Source organism: Schistocerca piceifrons, chromosome 2 (assembly GCF_021461385.2).
Source record: "Schistocerca piceifrons isolate TAMUIC-IGC-003096 chromosome 2, iqSchPice1.1, whole genome shotgun sequence".
Taxonomy (NCBI): Eukaryota; Metazoa; Arthropoda; class Insecta; order Orthoptera; family Acrididae; genus Schistocerca; species Schistocerca piceifrons.
The window spans coordinates 639,675,241-639,701,427 of record NC_060139.1 but is presented as its reverse complement, the minus strand read 5'-3'; the positions used below and the strand labels follow the sequence as shown (position 1 = coordinate 639,701,427).

General features: G+C 40.7%; 1 protein-coding gene across 1 annotated transcript in view; it reads left to right on the top strand.

The window, feature by feature from the left end:
* The first annotated feature begins 5,752 nt into the window (after positions 1-5,752).
* Positions 5,753-26,187, top strand: part of LOC124775684 (phenoloxidase 1-like) — a 178,817-nt gene continuing 158,382 nt past the window's right edge. Inside the window, exons 1-2 of the mRNA XM_047250512.1 lie at positions 5,753-5,779; positions 15,528-15,717. Coding sequence (XP_047106468.1) covers positions 5,753-5,779; positions 15,528-15,717 — 217 coding nt within the window. The remainder of the gene's footprint in view (positions 5,780-15,527; positions 15,718-26,187) is intronic.

Genomic DNA, 26,187 nt, shown 5'->3' with positions numbered 1-26,187 from the left:
CTACATCAGACCTTTATGCCAAAAGGCCTTCTTCTAATGTAGAGAATACTCGCACATTCACACAAGCACAGCTCACACACACATGACCACTGTCTGGCCACTGAAGCTGGACTGTGAGTGACTGTGCCTCATGGGAGAAGCAGTCTATGGATGGTGGGAGTAATGTGGAGGCAGGGGCAGGGAGGGTAAGGGATAGCAGGGTGGCATGTAGTGCTGCTTGTGAGGATAAGCAGGGATACATTGGGGACAGGGTAGGGCTGCTAAATGCAGTTTGGAGGATTGATGGACAATGAGGTGTGGGAAGTGGAGTGGAAAAGGAGAGAAGTGGAGGAGGGGAAAAAGCTAGTGGGTGTGTTGGGGGAGTAGAATTCTGTGTAGTGCTGGAATGGAAACAGGGAAGGAGATAGGTGGCTGAAGGACAGGGACTAATGAAGGTTAGGCCAGGGAGATTATGGGCAGGGAGATAATGGGAATGTGGGATATATTGCAGGAGAGTCCTCACCTTTGCATTTCAGAAAATCTGGAGTTGACAGGAAGGATCCAGACGGTGAAAGATATGAAGCAGTCACTGAAATGAAGCATGTTGCGTTGGACAGCATGCTCAGCAACTCGGTGGTCCAGATTTCTCTTTGGCACAGTTTGTTGGTGAACATTCACGCAGGCAGATAGCTCATTGGTTGTCAAACCTACATAGAAAGCAGCAGGGTGGTTGCAACTTAGTTTGTCGATCACATGACAGCTTTCAAAGGTAGCTTTGTGTCTGATTGGATAGGTGATGCCTGTGAATATATTGGAGTACATGGTGGTGGGAATATTTCCCTTTCCAACTATTTCCTCTATGGACTCCACAGTTTCTGTTTCTTTACCACATGGTGTGCTGCCCATCATTGTTGACACCACAATTTTCTATACAAACATTTCCAATTCCGATGGTACTACCACTATTGCACGCTACATTTCCCAACACCCAACTGACTCCAAACCCACAACTTCCTTCCTTACATTATGTTGAAGGCATGATCTACAAACACATTCATGGTACAGGAATGGGCATCGTCATGGGACCTTCTTATGCCAACCTGTTGATGGGCCATCTGGAGGAATCCGCCATACCCACTAAGAATCCCAAACCCCTCACCTGATTCAAGTTCATTGATGATATATTTGTGGTCTGGACTGAGGTTGAGGATACAGTATCCACATTGCTCCAGAACCTAAACAGCTTATCCCAGTTTGCCTCCTCTGATCCTCCTCAACCCAACAAGCTGCCTTCTTTGCTGTAGACATCAACCTCAAAGATGGTTGCAACAGTGCCTCCTTCCACAACAGACCTTCCAACAACCAGCAATACCTCCACTTTGACAGGTGCCACCCATTCCACATGAACAAATCCTTTCCACACAGCCTAGCCACTAACAGCCATCACATCTGTAGTGACGAGCAGTCCTCTCAAAATATACCTAGAGTCTCAATGAGGCATTCACACATGAAAGTTACCCTCTCAACCTTGTATGGAGAAAGGTCTCCCATGTCTTGTCTCCCCAGCCACCAGTCACTTCCCACATTTGGACCATCCAGCTGCACAGGAGCGCTCCCTCTTGACTCAGTACCACCCAGGACTGCAGCGCTACTGAATCAAATTCTCCACCAGAGTTTCAACTACCTCTCATTATGCCATGAAAATAGGAGTATCCTATCCACTATCCTTTCCACCCCTCTCACAGTGGAATTTTGATGACCATTGAATGTGTGCAATATCTGTGTCCATCTCTACTCCACCCTCACTCCCAACCCCTTGTCTCATGGCTTATATGCCTGTACTAGAACTAGATGCAAGACCTCTCCCACACATTCTCCCACCACTACCTATTCCAGTCCAGTCATGGGCATCACATATCCCATCAAAGGCAGGGCTACCCGTGAAAGCAGTCATGTGATATAAAAACTAAGCTGAAGCCAATGGGCTACTTTCTGCATGGGCTTGACAACCAACAAGCTGTCCGTTCGCATGAATGGCCCTGACAAACTGTGGCCAAGAGGCAGCTGGAGCACCCACTTGCTGAACATGCTGTCCAACACATTGTGCTTCACTTCAATGAGTGCTTCACAGTCTGAGCTATCTGCATCTTTCCCACCAAGAACAGCTTTTCTGAATTGGACAGTTGTGAACTTTTTCCTAAAATATATCCTGCATTCCTGTAAGCCCCTGGCATCAACCTCTGCTAGCCCCTGTCCTTCACCCACCTATCCCCTTCTCTGCTCTCTGCTCCCACTCCAGCACTGCACAGTTTTCTATTCCAGCAATGCTTCCACTAGTCTGTTTCCCCTCTCTGCTTCTCTCCTTTTCTGCTGCCCCCACACCTCAAAATGGCAGACAGCACCTAACAGTTCTACCCTGTTCCCACTACTTCCCTACTTGTTCCCACAAGCAGCACTATATCCTCCCACATACCTACCCTGCTACCCCACCCTCTTCCTATCCTACCTTCCTCCTTACTCCCACCACCCACAGACTGCTTCTCCTATCAGGCACAGCTGGGTTGCTCACAGTCTGGCTTCAGTGGCCAGAGACAGTGGTCATGTGTATATATATATGTGTGTGTGTGTGTGTGTTCATGTACGTGTGTGTGTGTGTGTGTGTGTGTGTGTGTGTGTGTGTTATCTACTTTAAAGAATATCTTTTGCCCGTAAGCTCAGATATACAGCAGTCTTTTTGTTGTTGTATCTGTCTTTGACTCAGCATCTCCTTTTCATGGCAGTCTGTCCATTTTGTAATATCATCATTTTTCCACCCTGGGCTTTCCATTCTTTGATTAGACCAGATACATGTTAGATTGAATTAATTGGTTCCTGTACTTAGATTGAACTGATAACCCCATATGCCATGGGACAGTCCTTGATGAGTAAGAATGCAGGGGAAACTGATTCCTATTGTTAAATGCTGGCAGCAAATCATAGCTTATGTCAAAACCAATGACACTTATCACATGGGATCAGTAGCAATTCTTGGTCCCTTTTGGCATCTGGTTGAAGTGGAGGATGTTTCTACCCTCTCTCATGGGATAAAAGCATGGTTTGTGATTTACAGCATCATCCCTAGGACTGACTGTGACTCTCTGGTTTAGAGCTGAGTGAAAGTCATAAGCTAGAGGCTCCATTGACTCTCAGTCAATCTAGGCAGCAGAGTCGTTGATCAGTGCTATTGACTATAAAATAACAAGTCAGGCATGCACTATATTTCAAAATCAGCTTCCTAGGTTGCATAGTATGTACATGAGAAGTTTTAGGTTAGAGTAATCCCACCAAATACCAAACAAACTATTGTATGTGGTACACAGTGGAAACAATGAGAAATCATGTACAGGTAGTCAGTTATTATTATGAAAGGGAATAAGCATTAATGAAAGTAAAGAAGAAAATTTAAACGTTGTATCAGATAACTGTGGCACAGAGGTACTACCACTCATTAACAGTGTAAAATTACTCATGACAAAAACTGATTGAAACTAGATCTATCATAATCAGCAGTGAAATAGCTAACTCAGAATGGAAAAAAATACTAAATACAACTGACAGTGGCACACATAAGTTAATGCAGATGAGTAGGAAATTCTATTAAGATTGAATACAGTAATAGTGGTATACTGTTTGACAAAGCCACTTCTGTTAAATATATATGTGTAACATTGCAAACTGATATGAAACAGAATGAGAAAGTAAAGTCAGTAGTGGGGAAGGTGAATGGTTGAATTCAATTTATTGGGACATTTATAAGAAAGTGTAGCTCATCTTTGAAGGAGGCAACATATAGAATGCTGGTACAACGAATTACTGAGTACTCTTTTGAGTGTTTGAGGTTCCTGCCAGGTCAAACTGAAGGAAGACATTGAAGCTGTTCAGTGACATGCTGCTAAATTTGTCACAAGTAGGTTTGATCAACATGCGAGTTTTACAGAGAGGCTTCGTGAACCCATATGACAATCTTTGGAGGAAAGACAAAATTCTTTCCATGAAACATCATTTTGAAAATTTAGAGAAATGGTTTTTGCAGCTGACTGCTGCTGCCACTGTACATTTCAAGTGAGGATCACAAAGACAAGATAAGAGAAATTGAGGCTCATACAGAGATATATAGACAGTTATTTTTCCCTCATTCCATTTGCGTATGGCGTGATGGGCATGTAGTATCCAGAAGGAGGGACATAGCTCTGAATGCACAATTATAAGCCTAAGATATCATAAACAGATGTGGGCATGTACTATCAAAAGCCTCATGAAGTGATGGTTTCCATCCAGGATAAGTGTCTGTCATTCTTGAATGGTTAATTTGGCATAATGGACACAGCCACCTAGATGCAACAGGTTCTCACCCAATTTACTACTGACATTCTTTGTTTTCAGTCCACTAGATAGTGATGTATTTTCCTTCAAAGTCTTGATTTGATGAAAAAAAAAAGCGTGGTTCTTGTACAATCCTGACCCCAAAATGTTGAGTTGCTGCCATTTCTTCTGCTGTAAATTCAGCATGTAAATCCACCTTGCCAATATATTTTGTTTTCAATTGCAGAATGTGGGCACTGATTTACAGTAATTTCTATTAGGAAATAAACCTTTCAATATCTGTTAGTGGCTAGGGTATCTCCATAAGGAGGACTTGTGGTACTAGGTGCAAGTTTTTAGTTTCCACCAAAGGAACTTGCGATATTGATCTGGCCAGTGACTGGGATGTTGTGAAAACCAATGTGGCCTATGCTATCACATGTCTGTTGTACGAGGCATTTTTCCTCATGGCAGATGAACTGCAGGATTGTCTCTAGCTGGACAGCATCTCCATTGGGATGGTGAGATGGACTTGTGACTTTCTGTGACACTGTTATATTCAAAAGTTGTCCAAGTGTTTGGACTATACCTTAATCAACCAAGGGCCACCGTGGAGTCAGTTGCTTTGCTTATGCTCATGTTGGTAGTACTGAGGTAGTAAAGTAAAAGTCTCATCCCTATTAATATGCCAGCAGTTCGTGTCATGGCTGCATAACACTCCTCATGGGTCCTAGTCTGGTTTTGCAAAACATCAATTGGATGTGAAACTCACTCTTTACAGTGCATCTGGCATACAAGACTGCATGATATTCTTGCTCAGAATCATCACAGAAAACATGGTGCAAATGTTTCCATCTTCAGAGGTTTTGGTATTTAAATATGCAATGGGTTTGGAAGAGCTGATGTCCAACTGTGACACTGAGTGGCAGAATGCTGAAACAAAAGTTCATCTCACCCTCATCCATGCAACTAAGTATTCAGAAACAAAATTTTATTTATTATGGATATGAGGTTTATTTAGCCTAGGGGACATAAAAATTAGTCACTGCTTGTAATAAGCTTCTTATGGTTGCTACTGTCTGTGATATTTTATCAGTGGGTTCATGCTGATCCGCACAAAATATATCACTTGCTGTATCCCAGAGAGCTCTCAGCATCCGCCAAGTTAGTATGATCTTTCATCCTTTTGTTTTATATATTCCAACCAGATACTGAGAGTTCATTAATAATTTTGACACAGGCAGCTGAAACTGACGTATGAGTGATGTCAGTTTATAATAATGGTTTATCACTACATTTTTGTCTGCAGCACCTACTGCAAATCATCAACATAATTGTTATAGTTTCATTAGACAATTGCGGTGGAGCACTATGAGTGGTATATGATTGACAACTCCTTAATTGCAGCTGAAAGTAGGTATGGACTACATACATGCCCAAAAGGAATATGTTTGAATTGGTAAGCAGTTCTTCTTTGTATGCCGATTACTTCATTTGTTCTGTGATAATGATCTCTGTAATAGTAAAAGTTTGTTAGGTCTCTAACATCTGGAATAAAAACTAACTGCAAACAGACTTGGGAAATATCTGTAATGATAGAAAAATGTTATATTCAAAGACACATGAGTACTAAAGCTACTTTGGGAAGAAGGTTAAGCCCTCTTTCCAGGACATCATTAGGTGAGGGGTAGCCCTTTGTTGTGAAGATGCATCAAATATGACTCTCCACTTCATGCTGCTGTATCTCTTTCTCATAACTATTTGATGAGCCAATAAAAGATGTTGGTGGAAATTTGAGGTTGGAACCACTTTGATATGTCAGCTTCAGATATAATTTGTCACCTGTGTCTTGTGGGGAGCATTGATGATGTCATTCTTCTCCAGATGCCTCTGCCAAATGAAGAAACATTTTCAGCATTACAGATGTTATCTGGAAAAATAGCTGCCAATATTTGTGGTAGAAGAACTACTCTTTTCTGATCCTTGATAGAATGGGAAGTGTGAAATCCCTCAAGAGATGCAATCATTTTCTACTAATGATCTAGCCAAATTCTAAAGGTGCGAAAGCCATTGATGGGGAGATGAGTGTTGGATCAGTGTCCCTTTAGCTATTCACTTCAATTAGTAGCTCAATGGGAAGATCATCATTTCCTTCTGTGGGATCAGCCAGTAGTTCATTACTAATGTGTGTCTTTTGAACTCATGAGGTACTGACAGATGTCTCAAAAAGGAATGAAAACTATTGAAAATAGTAACTGTAACTTGAGCATTGTTCCATATACTTTTCAACATATGATGGACCAGTTGACGCAAGTATGATATAGTAAATGAAGGCTCAAAGGCAGTGACAGCCAGTGGGTGATTTGCAACAACTTCCACTTTTAAATTACATATTTAAGTTCTGCTGGAGAAGGTAGATTTGCTAAACACATCTAAAACACAATGAGCAAGTACAGGGTGGCAAATATTGAACTATATGAAACAAAATTGTGAAAACTTCTGAACGGTTTGCATTAGGATATTCAAATTGCATGGTTAACCATGGGGAATGATGGGAATTAGTTTGCACATTGTTGGTTGGTTTAGCGATGAAGCCCACTTTCATTTGAGTGGGTTCATCATTAAGCAAAACTGGTGCATTTAAGGGACTGTGAACCACATTTCATGATCAAGAAGTCTCTTCACCCTCAATGCTTCACTGTGTGGCATGCAATGTCCATCACAGAATAATTGGTGCAATATTCCTTGATAGCACAGTGACTACTGAATGATACGTTAAGGTATTGGAAGATGATTTCATCCCTATTATCCAAAAGTGACCCTGATGTTGACAAGATGTGGTTCATGCAAGATGAAGCTTGACCCCATCAAAGCAGGAAAGTGTTTGATATCCTGGAGGAGCACTTTGAGGATCACATTCTGGCTCTGGGGTACCCAGAGGCCACTGGTGTGGACCTTGATTGGCTGTCATATTCCCCAGATCTGAACACATACAACTTCTTTTGGTGGGGCTATATTAAAGACAAGGTATACAGCAATAACCCAAAAACCATAGCTGAGCTGAAAACAGCCATTCAGGAGGTCATCAACAGCATCAATGTTCCAACACTTCAGCATATCATGCAGAATTTTGCTATTTGTCTGTGCCACATCATCGCCAATGATAGCAGGCATATCAAAAATGTCATAACCTAAATCCAAATATCTAGCGATGTTTACATGTTGAATAAAGAGTGTATGCCATAGTTTGTAAATAATTTATGTTTTTTCATATAGCTCAATAATTGTCACCCTGTACATTTTCACCTGTGGGGCCCTGTTACATACACAAGGACTGTCTGCAAGTAAACAAATCCAACACAACTCTGATTCTCATTGTCAGCTCAGTTGTGTTTGGCAGGAGTTTTCACTAGTGTAGAGTACCAAAATGGGCACAGAATACAGGATTAAAACTCAATCCATCAAAAATCCAAGCAGTACTGGTTAGTCAATCTAGACTCATTAGCTTGAAATATCAGGAATCCCTATCATCTTCAATCCTAAATGGGGAAAATATCAGCTTCTCTCCCCCCAGCAAAGAATCAAGGAGTAATAATAGATGAAAATCTAAATTCGAATGAGCACATAACTGCAATGTGCAATAAGACATCAGCATCTCTCCATCACCTACAGAAACTTAAAATGCTCTTCCCTTAACCTGAAAAAGAATCTTCTACATACACCTATACTTTCAATCATTCATTACAGCTATGTTATCCTACAAGGTCTTTCCAAAGAAAGTTCACAGTGCCTGGAACTACTTATGAATGTCTGTGTTTGTTATATCTGTAATGTTCAATTTTTTTATCACATTTCACCACCATATACATAGCTATCCAGGCTGTGTTCAGACAAGCATATAGATTTCCATCTCCTCTCTCTTCTCTACTGTCTTACCAACACACACCATTCCTCATATCTCTCCTCAATCTTAATGCTTTGTCTGAACAAAATGGCAGAAACACCCATTCCCACCAGCAAAAAATCATTTCTCTTCCACTCCATCATTGAGCCACTTTCTCAGTGTTCTTCCCAGTAGCAGGAACTCCTCTTTGGAGTTACCTCCCTCCTTATGTTAGAGAAGTGCATAACATGTCCAGCTTCAGAAGACAGTTAATGACATATCTTCTGAAGCAATAATAATGGCTACCATTGTCCCTGTATACACTCATTACTGCTGTACAGCCTTCTTTGCAATCAGATATTTATCGTTTCCCAGTATTGTTAAAATGGTTCAAATGACTCTGAGCACTATGGAACTTAACTTCTGAGGTCATCAGTCCCATAGAACTTAGAACTACTTAAACCTAACTAACCTAAGGACATCACACACATCCATGCCCAAGGTAGGATTCGAACCTGTGACCGTAGCGGTCGCGCAGTTCCAGACTGTAGCGCCTTGAACCGTTTGGCCACTCCAGCCGGCCCCAGTGTTCTTAGCTGAGGCTGTTTCCTTAAATTTCCTTTCTCCAGAACTCTCTATATTGGGGAACATCTACTTTTTAAACCAATAAATTTTACCACTATCATTATTGTTGTTACGGTCATTATTATTATTTCTTTCCTTTCTCAGACGTTATGTCTGGTTAAAAATGGAAAGCGACCCGGATCTTGATCAAGTGTGACTTCCTTTTAACTGTACGGTATATGTTACATTGCATTTAGGAACTTTCGGGTAATTGAACATGTATCAATAATTACAGATTTCTGTAGTTGTATATATACGTTTGGATGTAGCTGTATTGCGTTGATGCACTGGTGGATATTGTGTGGTATGACTCCTGTAGTTGATGGTATAATTGGTATAATGTCAACTTTATCCTGATGCCACATGTGCTTGAATTCCTCAGCCAGTTGAATGTATTTTTCAATTTTTTCTCCTGTTTTCTTCTGTATATTTGTTGTATTGGGTATGGATATTTTGATTAGTTGTGTTAATTTCTTCTTTTTATTGGTGAGTATGATGTCAAGTTTGTTATGTGGTGTTGTTTTATCTGTTATAATGGTTCTGTTCCAGTATAATTTGTATTCATCATTCTCCAGTACATTTTGTGGTGCATACTTATATGTGGGAACATGTTGTTTTATTAGTTGATGTTGTATGGCAAGTTGTTGATGTATTATTTTTGCTACATTGTCATGTCTTCTGGTGTATTCTGTATTTGCTAGTATTGTACATCCGCTTCTGATGTGATCTACTGTTTCTATTTGTTGTTTGCAAAGTCTGCATCTATCGGTTGTGGTATTGGGATCTTTAATAATATGCTTGCTGTAATATCTGGTGTTTATTGTTTGATCCTGTATTGCAATCATGAATCCTTCCGTCTCACTATATATATTGCCTTTTCTTAGCCATGTGTAGGGATGTGTCTTGATCGATGTGTGGCTGTGTTAGATGATACAGGTGCTTGCCATGTAATGTTTTCTTTTTCCAATTTACTTTCTTTGTATCTGTTGATGTTATGTGATCTAAAGGGTTGTAGAACTGGTTATGAAATTGCAATGGTGTAGCCGATGTATTTATATGAGTGATTGCTTTGTGTATTTTGCTATTATTATTATTATTACTATTATTATTATCATTATTAGTGACAGAAACAGCAGTAGCAGAAGTACTACCAGTATTAACTTCATTAGTTCATAGTATTATACACTCACTTTGTGTCTATAAACATTTAAATCATTTTAATAATATTTGTCACATTAAATTTGTTATTTCTTAGGTAAATATGACATAAAGAAGGTACTGAATGTATGAAACCTTACTCTGTTCTAAGAGAGGGCCTGATGGCTCCATCGGATCAGGTTAAGTAAATAAATAAATAAAATATCCCAAATTGCTGCAGCCTGACTTGTAACGGTTTTCTTGCAAAAGAAACAAAATGCTCTTGCTTTCTTCTGACAGCCTTTTACTGTGTGACCCTGGTTGAGGCAAGGAAAGCATCTATTACGGGATAAGCTGGATATCAAAATCTTGAAGCAGTCACGAACATCCTTCACCTTCTTGTAATCTCGCACTTAGTGGTCAAACTGTTTACAAATGATACGCTAGGCATGTACCTTCTGTATGTCCTGACTTACATTGAACATTGATGATTGCTATGTGTCTTACTATTGTAGTTGATCTGCAAGTTTCCCCACAGATCTTTGGCACCATCAAGACCCCATCTACCTCTTCTAACAAGAATTCCATCAGTTTCAGGATATTCCCCTCTGACAATCATTTTCTCTCCATATGAATTATCAAGTGTTGACACATGTTTTCTGAGAAAGCATGAAGTATCTTTGGAACTAAGAATGAATCATAAGCCTTTAAGCTCTCCCCTAGTGCCTGTACATCCTGGATGTGCTTATTGCATTCAATAAATGTTAAGTTAATAAAATTTAGGAAATCAGATGTTATAGATGTGATGTCTTCCACAAAGTCAAGACACACCTTTATAATTCTATTTCTGTCAACATAACATGAGCATAGAATTTCCTTGGCTTGTTTATAAGCAGCTGCAGTTACAATAACGTCTTGTACCAAGTTTTTGGGTTCCCTTTCCAGATATCTCAAAGAAATACATATTTGTTGACCATTGAAAAGTTCAGGTCTGCCTCAAATGGGGATTCAAATTGATCTCAGAAACAAGTCCAATGCTCAATGTCACTGAAAAATGGCTATAACTTGATTGGTGGCAGCTGAACACACCAACTGCATAACCATGTCAAAATCTTAGAAGGTGTCCTGTTGCTTGGGGCATCTGAAAGTCTTCCTCAAATACTGTATTTTACCTTCAGGATCACTCACTTGACAGAGTTTGTCTAGTCTTCACATGCAAATACATCAACTTCAGTTTCCACTTTGTCAAGTTAGTCTGGATTAGTACTGTCCAAGTGTATTGGTTCAAATGGTTCTGAGTACTATGCGACTTAACTTCTGAGGTCATCAGTCACCTAGAACTTAGAACTAATTAAACCTAACTAACCTAAGGACATCATACACATCCATGCCCGAGGCAGGATTTGAACCTGCGAGCGTAGCGGTTGCTTGGCTCCAGACTGTAGCGCCCAAGGTTATTAAACTAGAAAAAGTTTTCTGCAATCGACTGCTAACATATTCTATCTCATTGTCTGGCAAGAAATCATCAAATTAATTTGATTAAAGAAGCACATAGCATTGGAATGTTATGTTCTTTGTTTACATTTCAAATTAGAGAGATAGATTGCTACTCAGCATAAAGATGATACCTTGAGTTGAAGACAAGCATGACAAAAAGACTTACACATTATACCTTTTGACCAAAACCCTCTTCTGCAAAGAAAACACATGCATATTCATGCAAGCAAATACACCTCACACACACACATGCACACTACCACCAGCAGCTCTGAATGGAATGTGACTGTCACGTGAATAGCAGTCTAGAGTGGGGCAGAGAGAGGGTAGGATAACAGAATACAGTTGGGGGTGGGGGGGTGGGGGGGGTGGGAGGGGGGAGAAGAGCACTTCCTGGCAGGACATGCAGGGACTAGAGATTGCCAGGTGCAGCATTGAGAGGTAAGTGTGTAAGTGTGAGGAAAAAATGTGAGGAGGGGGGAGTGGGGGTGGGGGTGGAAAAGGAGGGGAGCAGAAAAGCAGGGTAGCAGAAAAGGAGAGGGGCAAGGAAGGGGAAAGGATTGGGGGGGGGGGTACCTTGACAGAGGATGGTACTCAGAAAGGGTCAGGAAATGTGAAAAGAGAGGAGGTAATAGGACAAGGGAGCAGAAACTGTTGGTTGGAGGGTGTGGGGACAGTAGCCTGAGGCTAAGATAATTTTGGGAGTGAAGAATGTGTTGTGAAGATAACTCCCATCTGCACAGCTCAGAAAAGCTGGTGGTGAAGGGGAGGATGAAGATGGTAAAGGGATGAACTAGGATGTTCCCATTGCCAATCCCAACCCCTTGCCCTGTGGAAGATTCAGGTGCAAGACCTGGCCAATCCATCCATCCACCCAGCCTCAATCTACAGTATGATAACCTTCTGTCCCTACACCTTCCACCCAGCAGTTTCCACCCCTTTGTCCTATCATCTCCTCCCTTTTCACATTCGCTCACCCTCTTTGTGTGCCACCAATGCCAGTGTGCCCACCTGTACTTTCCCTTCCCTGCTCCTGTCATTTTCCGCTCCTCTCCTTTTCTGTTTTCCGCTTTTTCCCCGTACCTCATCTCCTGATACTGCACTTGGCAGTCTCTAGTCCACGCACACCCCATCAAACAGTGCTCATCTATCTCTCCACCTGTACTCTGCTATTTCTCCCCATTCCCCACCCCTCTAGATTGATATTCAGATGACAGTTGCATTCCTGTTGAAGCTGCTGGTCGTAGCACTCGTGTGCATGAGGTGTGCTTACTTGTGTGAACATGTTTGGGTGATCTTTGCTGAATAAGACTGTAGTTGAAAGCTATAATGTGTAACAGTCTTTCTGTTGTTTCTGTCACCAACTCAACATATCATCTTTACAGCGAGTAGCAACCTATCCTTTTCATATTGTTGATATTCCAATCTGGAGTTTCCATTGTTTGAATTTAGAGATAATTTTTGCTCATGTTTAGTTATAATTGCAATATTGCTAACAGGTGGTTACACTTCATAAGCCTTGATGTAAAAATTCCTCACTAGAGGTCATTCATACTCTGGAATGTAATTTAATAACTATTCTTCAACCCTGTACTACACTACTACAATATTATTCCAATGACTAGGATATGTGCAAAAAGTTCATATAAGTTGATATGAGGGCCATACTGAAAGTAATGAGCAATAATTTTTAAAATTTTTATTTTTTATTTATTTATTTTTAACTTAATCTACATACTTTCTGCCACTTTTCAACATAGTTCCCATATCTTTGCCTATATTTTCCCAATATTTTTGCACGTATGAAAATAACCTTATGATACAACTCATTTCCAACTTCCCAAAGACACTGATGCACTGTCTGGCAAATATTCTCCACCATCTTGTTACAATGGCCTTGCACATTTTCGTTAACAGACTCAAAAAGATGATAGTTGGAGGGTGGAGGCTGTGGAGGAGTCTTCCACTCGAATGTTCTCATATTCCCCACAGTGACATGAGTAGTGTGAGGATGTGAGTTATCCTGTTGCTGGATGATCTACTTCCTCAGAGGGAGGGGGGAGGGGGGTGCTGTGCATTGCATGACGGAGCTTCAGAAGTGCTTGGCTGTAGCAGACAGCATTTATGGTTTGTCAGTGCTGAATACTTTCTCATCAGATGACACTGCCTTTATTTTCTTCTTCAGTGGCGAATGTAAGTGACAACATTCCATTTTCTAGTGTTTTACTTCAAACTCATAATGGTGGAATCACAATACTCATAAAAAAAGATCATTTTCATTTTGAAATCTCTAAAGAAAGTTTCAGGTGATGGCTCTTTCTTGAAGTTTATGATCTTTGGTCAATAAATGTGGAACCCACTGGGCAAAACTTTTTAATAACCTAAGGTTTGAATTATTTTTTCCGTTGCACAATGTCATACTGCAAGTTTTGCAGTGATTTCATTCACTGTGACATGCCTGTCTTCTCTAATGAGCTGATTAACTCTTTCCATGTTGCCTTCCTTGGAGGTAGTTCAAGGGCAACCACTACTAGGCTCATCATGGATATTCATGTTTCCATCTTTGAAGTGTTTCACCCATCTCCTAATACAGCTCATGGCCATGAAGAACTCTCCAAAGGCACACTGAAGCCTGTGACAAATTTCAGCAGCAGATTTTCTCTATTTAACAAGTAATACAATGATGACATACTGTCAAAATGAAATATTGATGTCAGCAACTTTTGGAAGTACTGCCTGTGGTCACATCATAATGCTTAAGTAACTTAGCTAAGAGCATGTGCTATGTGTTACACATGAAGGAAGTCCATTGTTTAGACCCTTAGAATTAATATGTAAGTCATCTCATATTACTGTAGACATCCCAGATTCCAAAAGGTACTGTCCATGGCACTTTTCCTGGGTTTCAGCACCAGAAAATGTGTGGGAGCTATTAGTAAGTGATATAGTGTCAGTCAACATATAACTTTATTTTACACAATACATACAGATCATGGAATATCTGATTGGTTAGCCAAGCGCACTAATGCACTGCTTTCTGTACTCGGGTAGGCTCGTCAACCATGGATCGAATCCACCCCGTGGATTAATGATGGGGGCCGGTATGCCGGCCAGCCTGGATGTGGTTTTTAGGCGGTATCCCACATCTCGCTAGGTGAATACCAGGCTGCCTCAGTTACATGACTTGCAGGCATTTGAAAACGGTTGCACTATTCCATGGCTTACACTAGACACAGACAGCTGGGGTACACTAATTCAGTCCCGGAGGGTTTGTGGTGGCAGCAGGAAGGACATCTGGCCATCCTCTGTAACTAACATTGCCAAATCAATAGTAACACGGCCTACCCCTTGTAGAGCAGGAATAAGGTCCCAAGAAAGGAAGGAAGAAATACACATCATGTAAGTTACATAACACCATTAGCTATAGATGCAAAGGTGCCAATACAAATCAGAGATGCTATTTAAAGATCCCCCAAAAAGTGTTGCTCTGTCTACAGGAGGGCTACAACTTTAGAAATTTTTCATGAAATGGAGGGAGATTTGAATACAATTAGTGTCTGGTAAAAAGATCTGCAAGTGACCCTAACCTATCAGGAAAAGGATAAGATTGCTGCTCACTGTAAAGACGACTTGTTGAGTTGCTGACAGGCACTGCAAAAATTCTGTTACTCATTAGAGCTTTCAGCCAAAGCCTTCCTCAGCAAATGAATAACACATGCCTTCACACATACCGAGCGAGGTGGCGCAGTGGTTAGCACACTGGACTCGCATTCGGGAGGACGACAGTTCAATCCCGTCTCCGGCCATCCTGATTTAGGTTTTCCGTGATTTCCCTAAATCGCTTCAGGCAAATGCCGGGATGGTTCCTTTGAAAGGGCACGGCCGATTTCCTTCCCCATCCTTCCCTCACCCGAGCTTGCGCTCCGTCTCTAATGACCTTGTTGTCGACGGGACGTTAAACACTAATATCCTCCTCCTCCTCCTCCTTCACACATGGAAGCAGACCTTGTGCACACATGTACGTTACCACTGGCATTAAATAATAATAATTTTATGTTTGTTACAGACAGATCGATTTCAAGGTTTGGAACTAATTGATAGGTCTGATTTAACTGTTGGTGTGGAAGAAGTTGATATTAAACCAATAACCTTGCCGGATATAAGTACTGCCATGGATCTTGATTGGAAAGCAACTTTCTCTATTTTTTTACCAAAGCACCAAAAATGTGCGACACAGCTTATGGAAATTTTCTTAGGTAATGTATATTTTTAGTTATTTACAAGCTATTTAATAAACCACATTTCCTGCAAAGGCTAACAAATTACACAAACTAATGTCTTGCTATTTGTTGAAATTTTCTTATATGTATTATGTGCATTAAAAAATGTAAGACGTTTTTGAGACCTTATTTACATTCATTATTGTGTTTTGTCTACATGATCAACATATCCATGCACATGTGAATTTGCACCATTGATACAATGAGAAACAACTTTAATGTACCCTTAGAAAGATCTCTGATATGTAGAAGATACTCTCATAATTATCAAATGGTAGAAAATAATCCAGGTTCAAAGAGAAAATTCATTTGAATGTAGGATGACAGTTTGTTAAGTTGATTTAGGTGTAGATACCAAACTGGGCATTTTGAATTAGGACAGATTGCTACCCACACATGTGTGTCAGTTGTTCACTTATGAATGTGTGTGTGTTTTTCTAAATCTGAATAAGGACTCTGTCTGATAGCTTAGTTAACTTTAGATGTACTTTCAAATGTGCCTGTCTGCCATTCAGTGCCTTCTCTATGTTGTAAATAGCTATCTACCCCAATTCATACTGTTGTTATTTCATCCCAGATTTTTGACTGTTCGATACAAACAGTTGTGAAATTCTTATTACTATCTCCTGGGCTTTTGGATGTTTATTTATTTATTTATTATCTTTTTTTGCATATAGTCACCAAGTGGTGACTTTTGCAAATGTCATAGCATTTTATACAAATTTTGTACAAACAGTAGGAATTTGCAATTCACATGTACAAGATGCACTTGGAAATATATGGTACAGTATTTCATAATGCAACATACAGTTGTTACATAGTATAGGTATCTGAATTTACAGCATGTTGTTACAAAAATAATATGTATTACAGTCACCTCAGAATAGTACACCATACCGAGTGAGGTGGCACAGTGGTTAGCACACTGGACTCGCATTCGGGAGGACGACGGTTCAATCCCGTCTCCGGCCATCCTGATTTAGGTTTTCCATGATTTTGCTAAATCGTTTCAGGTGAATGCCAAGATGGTTCCTTTGAAAGGGCATGGCCAATTTCCTTCCCAATCCTTCCCTAACCCGAGCTTGCGCTCCGTCTCTAATGACCTCGTTGTCGACGGGACGTTAAACACTAACCACCACCACCAGTATACCATATAGATAGAAGAGTTAGGCCAACATGTGAGAATAGCTAGTTTTAATATCTGTATTCATTCAGTGAGTACAAACATTTGAGAGTTAAGAGTGATTTTAATTCCCTTTTGAATACTTTACCTCTGTGGCATCTTATAGCACTTGAAAGTTTGTTAAACCATATCTGACCATAAATCCAAGGACTATGATCTGTTGTCTTTAGTTTGGTTCTGTTTATGAAGAAGCAATCTTTTTGTCTTGTGTTATTATGGGTATGCACATTAGAGCACTTACTTTCATTATTTTTATAGTCCACAAAGAATATACTGTTAGATATTTGTGTTGTACGAAGGTTCCCCTACACGAATCGCTGTATCCTAGTTGATGCATGGTCCTGATTGCTCTTTTCTGTTAGGATTCTGTTCATGTGTCTGCAGCATACCTCTATTCCATAACTAATATATGCAAATATTGTCCCATAATAAGCAGTTTTTAATGTTTGTTCAGAGACTAATTTTGATAGTTTGCTAATTAAGTGCACTGAACTGCTGATTTTGTTGCATACAAATTTGATGTGGTCTACTCATCTAAGATTTTTGTCTAGGCATATCCCCAAAAATTTACATTTGTTAGTGTCTACTTTTTTGATGCCAATTACATTATCAATACAAGTTTGGTCTGAATTACCAAGTTCAAATGGTAATAGCTGGGATTTGCTAATTGATCATGGAAGTAAGTACACTCCTGGAAATTGAAATAAGAACACCGTGAATTCATTGTCCCAGGAAGGGGAAACTTTATTGACACATTCCTGGGGTCAGATACATCACATGATCACACTGACAGAACCACAGGCACATAGACACAGGCAACAGAGCATGCACAATGTCGGCACTAGTACAGTGTATATCCACCTTTTGCAGCAATGCAGGCTGCTATTCTCCCATGGAGACGATCGTAGAGATGCTGGAGGTAGTCCTGTGGAACGGCTTGCCATGCCATTTCCACCTGGCGCCTCAGTTGGACCAGCGTTCGTGCTGGACGTGCAGACCGCGTGAGACGACGCTTCATCCAGTCCCAAACATGCTCAATGGGGGACAGATCCGGAGATCTTGCTGGCCAGGGTAGTTGACTTACACCTTCTAGAGCACGTTGGGTGGCACGGGATACATGCGGACGTGCATTGTCCTGTTGGAACAGCAAGTTCCTTTGCCGGTCTAGGAATGGTAGAACGATGGGTTCGATGACGGTTTGGATGTACCGTGCACTATTCAGTGTCCCCTCGACGATCACCAGTGGTGTACGGCCAGTGTAGGAGATTGCTCCCCATACCATGATGCCGGGTGTTGGCCCTGTGTGCCTCGGTCGTATGCAGTCCTGATTGTGGCGCTCACCTGCACGGCGCCAAACACGCATACGACCATCATTGGCACCAAGGCAGAAGCGACTCTCATCGCTGAAGACGACACGTCTCCATTCGTCCCTCCATTCACGCCTGTCGCGACACCACTGGAGGCGGGCTGCACGATGTTGGGGCGTGAGCGGAAGACGGCCTAACGGTGTGCGGGACCGTAGCCCAGCTTCATGGAGACGGTTGCGAATGGTCCTCGCCGATACCCCAGGAGCAACAGTGTCCCTAATTTGCTGGGAAGTGGCAGTGCGGTCCCCTACGGCACTGCGTAGGATCCTACGGCCTTGGCGTGCATCCGTGCGTCGCTGCGGTCCGGTCCCAGGTCGACAGGCACGTGCACCTTCCGCCGACCACTGGCGACAACATCGATGTACTGTGGAGACCTCACGCCCCACGTGTTGAGCAATTCGGTGGTACGTCCACCCGGCCTCCCGCATGCCCACTATACGCCCTCGCTCAAAGTCCGTCAACTGCACATATGGTTCACGTCCATGCTGTCGCGGCATGCTACCAGTGTTAAAGACTGCGATGGAGCTCCGTATGCCACGGCAAACTGGCTGACACTGACGGCGGCAGTGAACAAATGCTGCGCAGCTAGCGCCATTCGACGGCCAACACCGTGGTTCCTGGTGTGTCCGCTGTGCCGTGCGTGTGATCATTGCTTGTACAGCCCTCTCGCAGTGTCCGGAGCAAGTATGGTGGGTCTGACACACCGGTGTCAATGTGTTCTTTTTTCCAAGGTACACCTTGTTTTACTGTTTCATAGCTGGATTGGAAATGTTTGATCTGACCATTAATTTCATAACTCAGCTTAGGACACTGCTTACAATTGGTCAGGTAAGTGATCAGTAGTTGTATGCATGTGCCATTTATATTGTAAGTTTCCAGCTTGCTTAGTAGTAACTCATGGTTCACAGAGTCAAATGCATTGCTAAGGTCTAGAAATATCCCTGCTGTCTGTATTCCTTCATCCAGGGCATAATACATCTTGTGGAGAAATTTGGTAATTGCTGTAATGGTACTGTGATGTTTTCTGAAGTCATGCTGTGTTTATGCTAGTAAATTATTCTTTGTGAAATAATCAATATATTATGTCAACAAAACAATTTAAAATATTTTACTGAAAATTGCTATTAGTGATATGGGCCTGAAGTTTGACAGCTCTTCTCTTGATCCTTTTTTATGCACGGGTTTAACTGTACTTTTCTTCAATATATTTGGAAATGTGTGCTCCATGATACTACTGTTGATCATATGGGTAATTATTCCAACTAAATCCTTATTGCATTTTTAATTATAATACTACTCAGTCCATCCCAGCTAGATGAGGTCTTATTCTTTAAGTTATTTATTATTTTTCCTATTTCCTCCACACACACTTCCTTGAATTCAAAACCAGTTTCCAGCCTAGGGTAAGGCTTTACCATCCAAGTCAGTCCTGTGTTATTAACTGGATTCACAGATGAAGATATAAAATATTCATTAAATGTATTGCAGATTTTATCTGGATCATTAATATGGTTTCCTTCATGTTGGATTCTGTCAATTTGAGCATCGAACTTAGCGGTGACTTTGCGATATCTATTTATTATATTCTATGAAGTCTTCCCTATATTTGTTGACTGAGCTATTTCCTTATCTAGGATCTGTTTTCTTAAATTTGAGAGCTGTTCCTGAAATTGTTTTCTAGTTTGATTGTACTTATCCTTACATATTTGCAATTTACTTGACTTATGTAGCACCCTTATGTCCTCAATATTTTGCCTGAGTTTAATCATGTAAGCTGAAAGAGTCAGTCTGGTGTGTTTTACATTTTGGTTGTGAGTTACTACTATCTTGATTTCTTTCACTGGGCAGCAAAAATTAAGATATTATAAAATAATATCATAAAATTTGGCCCATTTATATTTGGACCCTCTTTGCTGAAGAACTAATTGCCATTCCTCAGATGCTAGTTTACTTTTAAAATCATTAATGTTTTTCTCTTTAAGCATTCTTTTATGTTCTATGACCTGAGTTCTTTCTTGGAGGCTTGTGTGTTCATAGCCTGCAAATTGACATTTGTCACCTGTTTAGTGGAAGTCCACATTCCAGCATCTAATAGTAGCTTTTACCTCTTTACTTAGTATTATGTAGTCTATTCTACTAAAGTTGACTGAGTGACTCTTATATCTGAATTTACTGAATTCATAAGATTATAGGATTTAAGGGTATCTATTAGCCTGCTGCTGTGGTTATTGCAAGATGTTGCCTCTATATTCAAGTCACCAAGTATTGTTACCTTGTTTGGGTCACAGTGTCCCACTATTCTACTGAAAATATCTATAAAACGCCCTACCTCTGATTTTGGTGGATGATAAATCCCAATAATTTTCTGTTTCACCATGCCCTCTCCGCAACCTTTGATATGGAGTTCAACGTCTGTCACTTCAGTCAAGCTTTCATTATTATACAGATCTAGATTGTTTAATTTATTTACTTTAAGCTGCTCTCTAACAAATACTGCTACATCTCCACCTTTAAGATGCTGTCTACAGTAGCTATTTCCTAGGAAATAGCCATCTAGTTTAAAGTAAATAATTTCCTCAGATTTCAGTCCATGCTCAGTTAACACAACTACATGAGGTGAATGATCATTTACAAAAGTCTGCAAAACATTGAACTTATTTCTAAGATATTGTATATTTAAGTGCATGAGCCTTAATGGTACTTTTAGTTTGTCACTTTGAATTTCCTCCTGTTCTGGACTGTTTATATTGGGCCAAATCCAGTTGGAGTTGGCCCTTTCCACTAGTTTCCCTGCATGTTGGGATTTAGGGTAATAGCCAGTCTGTTTTCACAGCTGTTTTCACGAATTATTACGTCAACAGCTTTGTTTATGTCTGATGCAAGTCCTTTTTTATCAGATAGATTTAAATGTTGAGCATGCGTTGTGAAACTAGTGTTTTCATAGCTTTTGACGTCAAGAAGTTTTTAAACTTGGAGCAAAAATGTTGTAATTTTTGATTTGTTCATCGAATTTCACTATTTAAACAAGACTAGTCCGCTAAAACAAATCTCAGAGGTAAATTCACTACTATCACATTTGTAGTTGATAGCAACTGCAAGATAACGATCAGATTTCTTATAAATGCACTGGCCTTGTTGCAGCAAACATCATTTGATACTGCTATGAGAACAACACAGTCACTTTTAGTGGAACTGGCACTTACTTTTTTTTTTTTTTTTTTTTTTTTTTGTGCTGGTTAAATTTCCGAATGTCGCTCCAGGCTTAACAACAGCCGATACACTCACGTTCTCCTCAGCAGAGTTTGATGCAAAGTTTGAAACATTGCGTGCATGGTTGTCTCCAAATATTTTTAATTTGAATCCATTATCTATTTGTTTTTGCGTGGCTGAAGAATTGTTTTTTGGAGATTTTGTGTTTGTTTTAGTGATTTTTACAACTGCAGAGCTGTCTTCAACATTGTCAGACACAACCTTTTTTTTGTTTGGGTTTTGACTATTCCTGGAACTCTTGTACTCATCTGCTGTTCTTACACTATTTTTACCTGAGTTGTCATGTTCTATTTTTTTTGCTGCAGCACATTTCTTGGGTTGACTTGACTTAACAGTTAGAGTTATTTGTTTTCATTCACTTTTAAATTATTGCTGCTCCCCAGGATTTTGCATTTGTGTTCTAAAGCAGCACATGTTATTTGTAGTGCTTCAATATCATTTTGCAACATTTCAATTATTGAATTCTTGTCTCTGATAATGTTTATATACTTCTTTTCCCACGTTTCAGTTACACACACATCACATGACCACAATTAGTCCACAATTTTTAATTTTATGTTTATTTTGCAACAGTTTTCATGAAACCACCATTTACATTATTTGCACTGGATTCCTTTCCTGAAATTTTTTTTCATAACTTGCAATTGTCACCACTTTTCATGTCACTTTAATCAGAACTATTTACACCCGCTAGTCTGATCGGCACCATCATGCAGTCTTCCCAAGGTAACAGAAGGCCCCTACTATCGTATCCCGCAACTACCCTCCCGACCTGGTACAGAAGCAAATAACCAGAGCCACTTCCTCATCCTCTCAAACCCAGAACCTCCCACAGAAGAAACACAAAAGTGCCCCACTTGTGACAGGATACTTTCCGGGACTGGATCAGACTCTGAATGTGGCTCTCCAGCAGGGATACGACTTCCTCAAATCCTGCCCTGAAATGAGATCCATCCTTCATGAAATCCTCCCCACTGCACCAAGAGTGTCTTTCCGCCGTCCACCTAACCTTCGTAACCTCTTAGTTCATCCCTATGAAATCCCCAAACCACCTTCCCTACCCTCTGGCTCCTACCCTTGTAACCGCCCCCAGTGTAAAATCTGTCCCATGCACCCTCCCACCACCACCTACTCCAGTCCTGTAGCCCGGGAGGTGTGCACGATCAAAGGCAGAGCCACGTGTGAAAGCACCCACGTGATTTACCAATTGACCTGCCTTCACTGTGATGTATTCTATGTGGGAATGACCAGCAACAAACTGTCCATTCGCATGAATGGACACAGGCAGACAGTGTTTGTTGGTAATGAGGATCACCCTGTGGCTAAACATGCCTTGGTGCATGGCCAGCACATCTTGGCACAGTGTTACACCGTCCGGGTTATCTGGATACTTCCCACTAACACCAACCTATCCAAACTCCGGAGATGGGAACTTGCTCTTCAATATATCCTCTCTTCCCGTTATCCACCCGGCCTCAATCTCCGCTAATTTCAAGTTGCCGCCACTCATACCTCACCTGTCATTCAACAACATCTTTGCCTCTGCACTTCCGCCTCGACTGACATCTCTGCCCAAACTCTTTGTCTTTAAATATGACTGCTTGTGTCTGTATATGTGTGGATGGATATGTGTGTGTGTGTGCGAGTGTATACCCGTCCTTTTTTCCCCCTAAGGTAAGTCTTTCTGCTCCCGGGATTGGAATGACTCCTTACCCTCTCCCTTAAAACCCACATCCTTTCGTCCTTCCCTCTCCTTCCCTCTTTCCTGATGAGGCAACAGTTTGTTGTGAAAGCTTGAATTTTGTGTGTATGTTTGTGTTTGTTTGTGTGTCTATCGACGTGCCAGCGCTTTCGTTTGGTAAGTCATATCATCTTTGTTTTTAGATATGTCTTAGATATTTGTTAGGGGAAATTAGAAACACACCGTGTATGGCACTATTTATGAATGAGAAGACTGTTGTTAATAAAATTCATTTGTAGAAGATGTTACATCATATATATTGGTATTAAAAATAGCTTCAGATGTTGTTATTTTGTTAATAGCTCAAATTTTAAATAAAATAAAATTTTTAAGATTAAAAAAAGGAAAAATGCAAAGGAATCTACTAACCCATGTAGATAAGATTGGTCTGTAGTATAAGAGATGACAGAGTCACAATAACAGAGAAGGAAAGTTGCTACTCACCATATAGCGGAGATGCTGAGTCGCGATAGGCACAATAAAAAGATTCACACAATCAGCAGTAGACACACATACACACACGCACTCACACACTCACGCAAACGCAACTTGCACACACATATGCAGTCTCAGAGAGCTGGAACTACACAGCGAGCAGCAGCACCGGTGCATGATGGGGGTGGCGACTGGGTGGGGGTAAGGAGGAGGCTGGGGCGGGGAGGGGGAGGGATAGTATGGTGGGACTGCCATATGGATCCTTCCCACCAGCACCAGCTTTTCTGAATTGCACAGGTGGGAACTTTCCCTGCAATACACCCAATGTTCCCGTAACCCTTCTGGCTTCAACCTTCGTTAGTCACTGTCCTTACCCATCCAGCCACCTCCCTGTTCCCATTCCAGCACTACACAGCTGTCATTTCACCACCACACCCAGTCTTTTAATTTCTTTTTATTTCTCTCCTTTCTGCTACTTACCCCTTCCCCCTCCGCACATTCTCTCCTGCCCTCCGTCTAAACTGCAACACTTCATTGTCCACCACTCCCACCATACTATCCCTCCCCCTCCCCGGCCCAGCCTCCTCCTTACCCCCACCCAGTCGCCACTCCCATCATGCACTTGTGCTGCTGCTCACAGTGTAGTTTCAGCTCTCTGGGACTGCAGACATGTGTGCAAGTTGTGTTTGCCTGAGTGTGAGTGTGTGTGTGTGTGTGTGTGTGTGTGTGTGTGTGTGTGTGTGTCTACTGCTGACAAAGGCCTTAATGGCCAAAAGCTATGATTGTGTGAATCTTTTTATTGTGCCTATCGCAACTCAGCATCTCTGCTATATGGTGAGTAGCAACATTCCTTTTCTTGTATTGCTACATTCCAGCCTGGATTTTCCATTGTTTGATTTTAGATGACAGAGTCATTAATTTTTGGTGTCTACTCATTTCCATCTGCAAAAACAGAATGGCAAAGGCCAAAATAAATGTGACTCTCGAAAATGTAGGCTGCAGAATTAAACAGTGATCTGAATAGTGGGAGTTATGGCACAAGAAACTATTGAGGAAATTGATTGGCATATGTTATTATACATTCACATTCTGTTTAATCCTTTAGAGGTCCCATTTCTTCCAAGTTGTTCCTATTTCATTTGCCAGCAAACACATAACACACAGAAAAAGTGATTTATTTAGTTTCAGTACCAGAACTCCCATGTTTTAAGAATTAATTTTCTTTCTTTGGGTGTAGTTTCATTCTAGCCTTTTTTTCACGGAAAGGTTAATTGAAGTTTATCATGTTTTTGAAAATGTTCCTAAATTTTTTCTCTTCTTGTGTTTTGATATTTCTGATGACGAAGATGTGTTCCTCCAAAACACATTAAATTAGACATTTTATGTCATGTGTGGCCATCAACAGTTTAATTTTCTGGTTGAGTTTAGCTATGGACTCATATAAGATCATGAATAAATTCAAAAATTGATACCAGAAGTCACTGTGAATTCAGTGAAATGCTTGTGCCTCACAGGAAACCTGTGTTACTCTTTAATGACCAGATTGAAATAAGATGCTTTTTCCTTCACCAAAAGAACTTGCTAAACAATAGAGCTTAGAAATACGTATTTTGGTGTGCATTGATGTGAACTGAAAACTTAAATTCCATGCTCAGATGATGGCACAGACTTATTTGCAAACTGTGAGAATGAGTAGCACAGTGGCATGGTCATCATTTTTTAATGAACGCTATATGAAAGAATCATTTTACAAATACTAATGCATTGAATTTAAAATAAAAAAGTTTTTTATTTATTTGAAGGGTAATAAGCGTGTAATAGAACTACTAAATACTTATTTACAATGAACACATTACTGCACTGAACTGGCGCAGAAGTTAGATTGTACTTACACACACACACACACACACACACACACACACACACTTATTTATTATTTACAATGAACACATTACTGCACTGAAATTGTGCAGAAGTTATATTGTACTTATATATACACACACAAATCAGTTGGTTTTACTGAGAAATTCATCAATGGAGTATAAGGAGTTGGCCACCAATAAATCCTTTAGGCTTCTCTTAAACTGAATTTCATTGGTTGTTAAGCTTTTTATGGCTGCTGGCAAGTTATTGAAAATGTGTGTGTGTGTGTGTGTGTGTGTGTGTGTGTGTGTGTGTGTGTGTATTCTGAAATAGGTAACTTTTGAGCAGGACACCATCTCAAAGCTTTGCCATATTAGGGAGTTGAAGAGGGAGACAGAGAGGGGCGCGAGCAAGGAAGGGGGGTGGGGTGGGGGGGAACAGCTGGCTGTACTGTCAAACGTGTCAAATCAGCAAGAAGTGTAATGATGCTGCAAGTTGGTTAGCTTCAGTCTAGACATAACCATCAACTTCAGTGCTCAACAGACTGTGGAAAACAGTGTCCAGACAACTCATGGAATAGCCAGACA